The sequence below is a fragment of the Sycon ciliatum genome, chromosome 1, assembly GCF_964019385.1.
Source record: "Sycon ciliatum chromosome 1, ocSycCili1.1, whole genome shotgun sequence".
Lineage (NCBI taxonomy): Eukaryota > Metazoa > Porifera > Calcarea > Leucosolenida > Sycettidae > Sycon > Sycon ciliatum.
The window spans coordinates 55,871,864-55,883,610 of NC_088643.1; the positions used below are offsets into that span (position 1 = coordinate 55,871,864).

The following is an 11,747-nucleotide window of genomic DNA, read 5'->3' on the forward strand; positions in this document are numbered from 1 at the left end:
TTACTTACTTACTCACAAAGGATTCCTAAAATACCGGTATTTTACAACTCGCGGACCCCATCTGTTGCATGCAAATCTAGCGCAACCGTACACAAGCGACAGAAACTCAGCTAGGCCGGTTAGGCCCCCGTGCAATATGCCGGCATTTTTTGAGCATTTTCGGTACAATCCGCGAACCCAGCACTTTGGGCTCGTGATGCAGCATTTTGGGGGAAACGGAGCACTTGGCCGTTGTGTATCAAAATTGAGAGAAGAAAAACTTCCCAAACAAGAACGTTTCTTCCGCATTCCGTGGGTTAGCTTCTTGTTGAGTAGTTTATGAATTGTTTACCATGGCAGACTCGAGCAAGTCTCTTATTGAGTCTTTTCTGACTTCCTGGTTTTGACGGCGTGTGCTGAGGATGACAAAAAAGTGAGCATTTTCCCAGCATTTTCAGCAAGGTTTGGGAGCATTTTCGGCAAGGTTTACGAGAATTTCCCAAAAGCATTTTCGGCAAAGTTTCGGGCATATTACACCGGGGCCTAGCTAGGGTCAACTTGGGCCAACTGGTTCGAGCGCAATCTGGCCAGCGGCGAGCAGGAAGTCAGGACATTGACCGTCGATGGGGCAGGCAGTCAAAAGCGTAACTTTGGCTATAGCTTTTGACACAGTTGCAAGTTTTGAGCAGGCTTTTTGTTTGTTTTTCTGCCGGATGATCTGACCCGGCTTGACCCGGCTGGCTTGCATGCGCCAGGTACACTCTGACCGGGCTGTGTTGAATGTCTAGAGCAGGCCCTGGAGGGGTGTGACATGTGAATCCGAAATACAGCACAGAGGCTGTACACTCAATCAACTAAAACAGCACTCTGTTCCTCCATTCCATTCCTCATCAGGGCCCCGTCGTGGATTTTCAGTCTCAGGCGCAATGATGTGCTGCAATAATGGCAATGTGTCTTGTACCATTGCTGGTACAATGTGTCATGCAACTGTGTTATGCATCTGCTGCCATGTAACTATGTTATGAACATGAAGTTGTACAGGCATGCCTCCATGTCCCTGTGTACATATATATGTAGATAGTGTGCGCACACAGTGACGCGACGACAACAGTAATGCATCGACTCACTGCCTGCAAGATGGAGTTACGCTTCTGCACGTTGGCAACATGCTTCAGCGCCTCGTCCAGCTGCTTGGTCAGTACCTCCTGGGTGCTGTGCGCGTCTTCCATGGCTACTGATGCTCTGTCCTGCCACAATCGAGCATCCTCTCTGGCTTGGTCACGCTGCCGAGACAAAATTTGAAGCTGAACCTGTAGTTGCAGAACGAGCAAACACCACAGTCAAAACCGATAATGTATTACAGGTACTGTAGAACGGGTAATTTTAGCGTTTTCCCATTGTCAACCGGTTAGCGACGTTTTATTTTAGCGATTTGCAGCGATTTTACTCACGGATCACCTGTGCACTACTAATATCCATATAAAAATCGCTCTGTGAGCGGTTCTGAAAAACCTTTACTGGTACTGCCCCGTCGTAAAAGTAAGAAATTAGAACTGGCCCATTGTCCCCCCAAATGCGAACTGATCCACCTAAATCGCGAATGACGGGACCCGAACGCACCAGTAGCACGAGGTCGGGAGGGCACAGGATCATAGGGTAACACCAGTAGTAGCAGTAGAATTTATTATTTTGATAGGGAAGCCTACCGCTAGTACAGTACAATCATGGCCTATGGTCCGGACCAACATCCCCATCTGCATCCACAGGTAGGAACCTCGTGCTACTGGTGCGTTCGGGTCCCGTCATTCGCGATTTAGGTGGATCAGTTCGCATTTGGGGGGACAATGGGCCAGTTCTAATTTCTTACTTTTACGACGGGGCAGTACCAGTAAAGGTTTTTCAGAACCGCTCACAGAGCGATTTTTATATGGATAATTTCAGCTCTTTTTCTGTTCCCTCCCCACCCCAACCCCGAAGGTAAACATGATGACCACGCGCGCGATGTACTGTATGTAGCCATGCGACTGCAATAGGGACCTTTCGCATTTGCTACGAAACGAATGCGAAACGAAAGTTTGATTCGGCTCGTAATCGTTTCGTTGAAAACAGATTTCAGGTTTCGCAAGTCGTCATGCAAATGTGCATGGCAACTACGAATACGGCCGCGGGCGCCGGTAGCTTGGCGTACGGGTTTTTACACCCACACGTGCATGGATCATGGAATCAAGGGAAAAATGTGTACCTTGCAAAACATGTGTACCTATCCAAATAAATGTGTACCTGACGGATTCGGAGCGTGCCACGAATGAAGAGGCTTCCATTCGTGAAAACGAGTTCTCCGCAGGGACTCTGACGAATCCTCGAACCCAGGTGATGAATCAGCATTCGTTTCGTATCCGTACGCGGGGTGCGAAAGGTCCCTAATAACACACTGATACATACCAGCCCTCCCCGCCTGGCTACCCCGCACACAGATACACAAACATGTGTATGCACACGGCACACACACGTGGCCACGCACACATACGCACATGCACACGACACAAACAGGAAATTCTTCATGTATAATGCCATGCAAAGCAGTGGCCACCGTACTTGAGGAAGTCAGTTGTGAAACAAAAATAATTCAACTACAGTGTGTAGACAAGCTGACGGCCAAAGCACAACATAGCAAACATGACATTTGCCCAAGGATTGCAGTTTGCAGACCATGCCATGGAAGCAGCGAATACAGAATGTAATATCATACAAAGTGACAAGCAAGGACGTGGCCATCATACACCAGAAACTTGCAGAAAGTCACATATCCAACAGATAGAGAAGTGAACAGCAATCTGATACAGCCCACACAGGACAAAGCGGACCTGATACTCGTCCCAGGATCGCAAGTGGCAAACCCTTTTCAATGCATAACATGCAGGTGTACGTTAGACGCATGAACATCTGACCGTGTCGCCAGCATACAATGTCATCACATGTTTACCCCACAAGTTACACACATGCACAGTAGAAGCACAATGAAAGCAATAGAGAAGTACGATGTGGTTGCTGAAGCATCTTCACACTTCAAATTCAGACTTCAATGTGGTCGTCACGGGATGATAAACCTGCAAGATACAAGTGATGAAGAAAGAAAGCAGAAGGTCGTGAGGTAGGCTATGAGACACCACAAACGGTTCACCTACTTCTGAAGTACATGTCTGTTCAGGGCTAGTGCACTCACACGGAGAATTGTCATAATCGAGCATTTCCCAAACTGAGAAGTGCAATGAAATCCACTTGCATGCACAGGAGCAATTTTGCAATATTATGATGCGCAATTCGACACGATCTGCGATGCTGCGTGCGATGTGCCCTGCTGTCATGATAGTGACAGTCACCGCGGTATGTTTTGTCAACGTCGCCCGTGCACTCTTCTGTCAAGTCCAAAGTGCTCACATACTTGGCAATGTTTTTGCAGTGATTGACTTTTATCCTAGTTATGTCACGGGTAACTTTAATGAAGTACCCGCAGGCCGTGTCGATCTGCACATCGTCCACTCTCTCATGTACTTGGCCTGCTTTGTCTGTGTATCCATTTCATGTGCGATCCACAAAATCGACTAGACAGTGGGTGCAATATGCTCTCTACCTGAAGACGTTCTTCTGGCGACATCTCGCCATGTACTTGGCCTGGCTTTGTTTGTGTATCCATTTCATGTTCGATCAACAAAATCTCAATGCACTACAGAGACTAGACAGTGGGTGCAATACGCTCTCTATCTGAAGACGTAAACCATTAAATTTTTTGGAAAAGTTATAAATAGCGGAGTCCTCCGGATCGATAGAGTGCTCAATGCGGAAGCAGAGCAGTAACACACTAGTCACAGGAAAACCACGCGTCTTGATTGTCGTAACTTAAAGTTTCATGCCATATAGCAATCTTCAGACAACTGATCATCAGTTGTCTGAAGATTGCTATATGGCATGAAACTTTAAGTTACGACAATCAAGACGCGTGGTTTTCCTGTGACTAGTGTGGAAAAGTTATACGTACACCTGAAACGTAATGAAGTACAGGAATAGAGAGAGTGACTACAATACGCTCTCGACCTGATATAGTGATAACGTGAGTACAAGACACTCTCCACCTGATAACGTGTAAGGGCCGATTCCCACTACGGTACCGTGAGTGCCGTGCCGTGAGTACCCATGGTGATTTGCTCACGTGAGGGGCAGTTTTGGCGCGAGTTCATTCCGTGGCTCCTGCCGTACCGCGCCGTGGACATTCCGGTGCCGAGGGTCTCTGGGGGGTGGAAATGGCATGCCGTTGTATTCCGTGAGGTCGAATGCAGTGAGTAGTAGGTATTTTACTACTCCCTGAAAGGAAGTTTTTTCTTTCTTTTGTATTTGTGGTACGAAGTTTTTTCTTGGCTTTTGGCTTTTCGATTGGTTGATTCTTGAGCTTTCTCCAGTCATCTCCCCCGCTATTTTCCCTCAGGACCAAAGTCAGAAATTGATAAAAATGGTGATCCGGCCTGCCGACGGAATGCACGGAATGATTGGGCGCAGGTGTAAATCACTCTCAGCTTCAAGCTCGTACCGTGGGGTACACGTGACCTACCCAAATCGTCGGCACGGCACTCACGGTACCGTAGTGGGAATCGGCCCTAGAAGGTAACATGTCTACAGTCTCACCGTACCCTTCCGACACGACTGTGGACCATTAAATTTTTTGGAGAAGTTATACGTACACCTTAAACGTAATGAAGTACAGGAATAGAGAGAGTGACTACAATACGCTCTCGACCTGATAACGTGAGTACAAGACACTCTCCACCTGATAACGTGTTAGTAGAAGGTAACAGGTCTACAGTCCCACCGTACCCTTCATCATTCCTCATTCACCATCGCGCGATACCCTGGCACACACTGGCAACATATCAATGGGGTGCCTTACCGTCGTCTAGAAGAGACGTCTTCGCAGCAATATTTTCCCTCCTGCGCATTCAGTCGCCGACGCGACAGCGTTCACGGGGCCGTTCCAGTTGCGGAAGACATTCGATTCATCGGGCCAATTCAGCAACAGGGCCGTGGACACACAGGGGGCAGAGGAGAGACATTGTTAGTGGACAAGAAATATGCAGTGGCAAGTGGCGAGTGCCGCATGGATGTCAAGTTGTCATGCACAATTCAGCTATTACTTACGGTCCAGCCAGTCCTGCCATTGCTCGCTCGTCCTGGTTCCTCCTCGTTCGTCTTCCTGCACGTCTGCACTTCTCCTTCCCCACCGTTGGCTTTGCGGTACGGGGGTGCCGGAAGGAATTCCCACCATGTATCCATGTACATGAAGTCCCACCATGACTCTCCATGTACATGTCCACGGCCACGTCAGCAGTTTGTATAGTACCGGAAGGAGTTCCCACGATGTCTCCAAAGGCCTAGAGCGGACGTCTTTGCAGCAATTCTTTTCGCCCTGCGCATTCAGTTCGCCGACGATGTCTCCAAAGGCAAAGGCCTAGAGCCTAGTAGAGGGGACGTCTTTGCAGCAATTCTTTTCACCCTACAAGTTTGTAGTACCCTGCACATTCACTCCGCCGACACGACAGCGTTTAGGGGGCCGTTCCAGGTGCAAAAGGTCCACGTCAGCAGTTCTCAACTATTTCGCGTACGGGATAGTCGCCGCGACAGCGTTTAAGGGGTCGTTCCAGGTGCAAAAGGTATCCATCAATGGCACTTTGCAGTATGGGGTACGGAAAAGGGGCCTCCTCGTTCGACTTCGTCGACTTCTGCAGTTCTCCTTCCCGTCAGGGGTACCGAAAGGGGCCTCCTCGCAGTTGTCCTTGCCGTCAGGTCCACGTCATGCAATTCTCAACTATTTCGCGTACGGGATAGTCGTCTTTGTCGTACGCGACATCGGCGTTTACCGAGTGGCATTGGCACAAAGCAGACCGTTGACGGGGTCATGTGTCAAAAAAGTATCAACAACGTGTCGACTACGTGTCGACCACGTGTATAGCGGTACACTCAGCGGTACACTAATTCTCGTGCCATTCTCGTGTCACAAAACTGGAACATCGAGTACCAGTATGGAAAGGCTTCAGACAGGAAGCCTTTCCAATGTCTCAACGGATTAGCGACTTGAAACTTTAGCGAAAATGAGTCAATCGCTAAATTCGCTAGGGTTTTTACGTCGCTAAAATAACCCGTTCTACAGTACAGTAAAATCTGTCAAGGTGACCACTCGAATACGGCGATCACCTGTCCCAGAAGACCACTGAGACCAGGACCAAGGGATGCCATTTCCAATCAAATGACTCTGGACAAGGAGACCACCTGGTAACAGAGACCACCTTTTGAAGGTCCCTTGAGCGGTCGGCTTAGACAGATTTCACTGTTTTTGTTTCTCAGTCAGTCCATATCCCATGGCATGCCCACACCAATCAAAGGAGGCCAGTGGGTGAAAACCAAATAAAGAAAATGATAGAAATGGAAAGCGTACCTGGAAGTGGAGCATAAGGAATCAAAACACTGCTCCCATCTATGAGGAATGTCCATGAAGGTTTGCAATGATCACCTGACACATGTATAACAAATCTAGGCTGGTACGGAAGTAGGAACATCCACTGCTTCATGCTGTCTGATACAGTGTGTCTACGAGTACATTCTAAGCTTCACCTGCTTTGTAGTTCTAGACCAGTACTATACCGTGGGTGGGCGCGAGTTTGGAGCCTGAACAAACCAGGAGTAGGCAGAACCATCCCTCCACCGTGATCTACTTACAGAAGAAGGCACACCCATCCCTCCACATTATTAATTTTATTTATTTTATTCACAATCACGTGGCACTAGCCAATGAAATGGTGATGTGGGTGATAGCCAGCCATGACCGTGGTCTAACTGTTACTACAAGAGCTCTCCGATAAACACCGTAGTGTATTTCGATGTAACAACAACTTCTGAGATTGGTGGCTGAAACTGAGGAGCACTAGGAAATCCAGGAGGATCATTCACCACAGGTGCAAAAAGTCTGATCATCTATAGCCGAGAGATACATTACATTGCATCATGACTGTGCTCTGCAATCACTACCCAGTGCTGGTAAGTGCGTACCTATGAGTATGAGTATGAGGCTATGTGCCAGTATTATTCAGTATGTCAGTAAGTGAGTGGAAATACATGTCAGTGTCACTGAGTCTAATGACACCCAGGACGATAAACTACTATTTTTGCCAATAAGCAGTGAGCAGTCAGTGCAGTTACAGCTATGCACTTCCAGTGATTGGTCTGAAAACTGCACAGATCTTGTAGACTAACTTCTACCCATGATAACCATTCCTAGCGGCTACACTGAACGAACTACACAATAGGTGCATAGTTTGTTGCCTTGAACGCTGACAAAAACTAGCCACGAACATTTGTGCCACTGAGTCGTTCGCTAATCATTGCCATCGCCTGTGCTTTGTCCAGGCTCCAGTACTCCAGTAGGTGCACTAGCTACACGACTGTACAGTCAGTGGGTTCTAGAAACCAAATCAAAACACGCATACCGTATGTCTTCGTCGCTGGCATCTTCTCCGGTGGAGTTTCGCAGCTAGAACGGTTTAGTATTGGAGGCGTCGAAGCGGTCGAAAGCTACAAGTAATCGACAAGTTGTGCCAAGCCCACAACATCACTTTCGTTCGACTTGCAACACGCATTCCTGTTCACTCCCTAACCACGCACATCCCTGTCCAAGATTCCGTTGTGGCTTCACCCGCAAAAACTAGGATTGGACTATCGCTCGAATAGCTATCTGCTGTCGGCACGCAATCAACCATCGCAAAGTCCTGCACGAGTGGCGGATTTATGTGCGAGCTCGTCTCAGGACAGTAGACTAGTGAGAACCAGAAGCGCAGACTAGCAGATACATGTACAAGACATAATTATCCAATGTCTATGATAGGGTGGGTGTATGGTCGAATCATCCACACCGACAGCGTAAGCAAGAGCATGCATGCAACCGTCTTTCAGTTCGGCAGAGGCATGCACCGGTTTTCAAACACAGCGCGACGCACAGCCGCTGTACCTTTAGGTTGGCATTGGCAGCTGCTTCGGACGAGAACTCTTCCCGACCCGCGAGATCGTCCATGGTGAGAAAGTCCAGCAGAACAAGCCAGCTGCACTACTCGATGCGTTCACGGAAGCAGCATCCAGCGCTGCAAACCTGCTAATCGCGACGGCTGGGACTCCTTCCTCAACCGCTCCTGTCCCGGATTGATGCAATCGGGCTACCGGAAGAAGAGAGCTTGCAAGCGAGATGACCTGGTTGGGAAGTCAATGATTTACATACTAAGCAGATCATCACCTCTGTCCGGAGTGGGCCATCCGGCTTGGCCGCCACTTCAACTATTACTTGCACGGTGACCGTCTGTCTTTCTTTTGTCAGGACTCAAGGCCGGCAGGAGCCAGTTGATCTCGATGGTGGACGTAATGATGCCACTCGATGTCAAGCCTCAAGGACTTAGGAGTTAGGTGTCTCCAAAGTAACCACTGTAGTTCATTCAAAACTAAAATAAATTCTTCACGGTAAGAAACTCAATGTGCTCGTACCGGTAGCCTGCTCGTAGTTGTAGATTGTCAACCACATAACCATCGTCCCTGACGATAATATTACGAAGCAGAAGAAATCCGACCCTTCGAGGTTAGTTCGGCACACTGCTGCAGCGTTGGATCAACGGCGATCATCCAGGACTCCAGCACTGCACGGCAGCTGTTACCACTGTTTGTTGTACTTGTTGCAGATCTACCGTGGAAGCGGACTTGTGATGTGGAAGTGCTAGAGTAGAGACAACTACAAAAAGGCTACTGTACAAGCCAAAAAGCTGTACTCCAGGCAGTCTAGTGTAGTGGCAGTAGCGCTGTTGTTCTGTGTGCGTGTGTGAGGGGGTGATTAGGGTGATTTCGGACACAGGCGTTGCGGTATGTCGATCTGGTGCTAAATGACTATGACATACTAGTAGTTGTAGTAGTTGGGGCAAGAAATCGTCGATATTTCCGCGCGAGACGGTCCGACAGTTACAGGGCATGTACGGGTGTTAGCTACGCTGCGGTATGCCACACATGGCGCAGACAGTGCGGTGAATGAATCGCATGGCGTGACATGATTGATGTGTCACGCTGCTGCTGGCCACACACTTTCCGTTTGCTGTGCAGCGTCCGGACAAGCATACTGTGCGACTGCGAGTACAGGTGCAGGTACCGGACTTAGTTGTGCGAACAACTGCTCGTAAAGTCCCCCCCCCCCCCCCGACTATTTCCGAATTCCCACGACGACTGGCCACGGCACGAGTCTAGAGCATGACTTACTCACTTGGGCATGCACTGAGTACATGAGTCTGCATGCAGTGATTACAATGCACGTCGTAACGACGCATTACTGCGGCATTAGCCATAGCCTAGGCGCATAGCTAGACTCCAGGCCAGGCAACTAGCTAGCATGCGATCGATCTTTACATGATCCACTCTAGACAGTATGTAGGCCGGCTCGATGACTCGCCCGGAGCCGCACACCTTTTCACCAGAGTCAGATCTTCTGAGGCCAACTAACGACGTTACGTGTAGTAGATCTACTAGTAGTAGTCTTTCACTTTTTACTTGACTTGTGTCCAGCCCCATACTGCCATACATACATGTACTATGCTTGCAACTGCAAGCGGAGCTGCTTTTGAGATCGAGAATGCATCCTCACCCCAAGGCAATGCCAATGGCCGCAGTACACGTACACTACAGTAAAACCTGTCGTTGGATCTCTCTCGAGTTCCTCAGGTGCAGCGCGACCACCCCACGGTGCAAGCAAAAGCGGTCGTTAAAACCAGGTGGTCTTTTGAACCAGGTCCCACAGTGTCTGTGTAGAACTGTCCGTGCAAAGGAAAACGGTCGTTAGGAGCAGGTGGTCGCTAAACCCAGAGGTCGCTTACACCAGGTTTTACTGTAGTACTCTAGTGACCATGGTGACTGTGTCTAGTCCAGCACAGTGTCCAGGTGTCAGTGTCAGTGAAGAGAAAAATGGTGGTGAGTCGCCTTCCCGCGGCATCTGAGCCATGACATAGAACGCACCCTGTGACTCAGGTCATGCATGCACAGACCGGTGCAGATAACACACACGAATTATGTGGAAGGAGCTGCATGGCCCAAGACGGAATGTTGGAATAAAGATGAACCGGAACGAATTGAGTCTCCATTCTCCAAGCGCTTGATAAAGAATACGTACAGTGCTGGCAACTGAAATCCGACCCCTTGCCGGCGCGGCGCGCCGGCAAGGGGTCGGATTTCAGTTGCCAGCACTGTAATAAATACTATAATGTCATGTACTTCAAGTACATGCAAACGTGACATTGAATGAAGCCTGAAGGACCACGAAGGCCAGTTCGGCCCTACACCGTACACATAACAATGCTACCAGTACCATGCTGCACGTCGCCTGACATGATCAATTCCGCGCGAATTGTGGCACCGAGAAAGCGTCGAAGTCCATCCTCGCGAAAATAATTGGCATGGACCTGTAACGGAACAACAGAAGCCTAATAGTATAGTGCTAATACCAGGCAGTAGTAATAAGGCATAATTATTATATCACCCGCCAAGTATCACTGTACTGTCAGCCATCTTCTGTCAGTATTTAGCACCTGCCCGGGTGCTCAACCACCAGGGCTGCATGTCTCGCACTAGTACCGGTAGTTGCACTGTCTGTACCGCTTCCAGTCAGGACACAGGTCAGTTGCACTGACTTGCAGCTTTGGGCCTTTGGGGGGAGTTTGGCCCTTTTGGACCGGGTCTTATTTTTCCGTGAGAACTGCTAATTACTGTACGTGTGACTTCCGTAGGTCTCTAAAGCCGGATGTGCTAATTGCAAAGTTGGCGCTGAATGATTGCTTCCAGCTGCTTTCGCCTCCTCACCTCTTTCCACCTTTTATCTTCGTGTCACCAGTGCTGCCACATCAATGACCAGTTGCCTTCTGCTTTTCATGACCTTGCGTGAACGTAAAGCTAGTATAAGTTCGTCGAAGAGTCGCAGCAACGTTTTCTCCTCTCTCCTGGCAATGTTTCAATAATTATTACTAGTGTTTGTTTGCTACAAGATGAAGCATGAAGATGGCCTGAAGTCTGAAAACACCCGTGACCCCGCACTACAAACAGTCGTCCTTGGTAGTCGGCAGTCTAACACTACCGCGTTACGGCGACAACCAGCAGATCTACACTTAGTACAATGACTGTCTGTACAATGACTGAATATGTAGTCACTACAGTCAGTACATGTACTCGTACAGTTATGCCTTATGGATTGCGTCTCTCTCTCTCACTGCCATGTGCCAGTGCAGTGTCTTATTGTAGCTACATACTAAACAATAGTAGTGACAGTAGTAAGGGCCGGCGGAACCGCTCAGGCTGGTCCGGCCATGGCCGGACCACTTTCCCAGCTGGATGGTCCATGTGATTCGCGCAAAACCGGTTTAAAAATATTCAGAGGTACATGACTGTATACTGTCGACATTGTCGTGTGCTTCGAAGTACATTGTAGCTCAGAACTCCGTGACGAAGATTGAAGATTGTTCTGCAGCACGACCTCCTGAGCTCACCTGCGCCATCCACCAAAGTAGCACCAGTCACTCCTATCAAAAATGCATGCACTAGTCAACATTGGAAACGAGCGAAAACATCGCACAACACAGAAAAGACTCGATCCAAAGAGGTAAGATCGAGGAAGCCGAAAAATAGAATCGTTCGTTCGATAATGAGGCAGTCGATCG

General features: G+C 48.8%; 1 protein-coding gene across 1 annotated transcript in view; it reads right to left on the reverse strand.

Annotated features, from left to right (window-relative positions):
* LOC135807041 (myosin heavy chain, non-muscle-like) overlaps positions 1-8,781 on the reverse strand; it is a gene marked incomplete at its 3' end in the record, with an annotated part of 10,194 nt that extends 1,413 nt beyond the window's left edge. Inside the window, 2 exon segments of the mRNA XM_065321131.1 lie at positions 1,107-1,289; positions 8,027-8,781. Of these exon segments, the coding sequence (XP_065177203.1) occupies positions 1,107-1,289; positions 8,027-8,089 (246 nt within the window).
* Between the last annotated feature and the right edge of the window lie 2,966 nt (positions 8,782-11,747).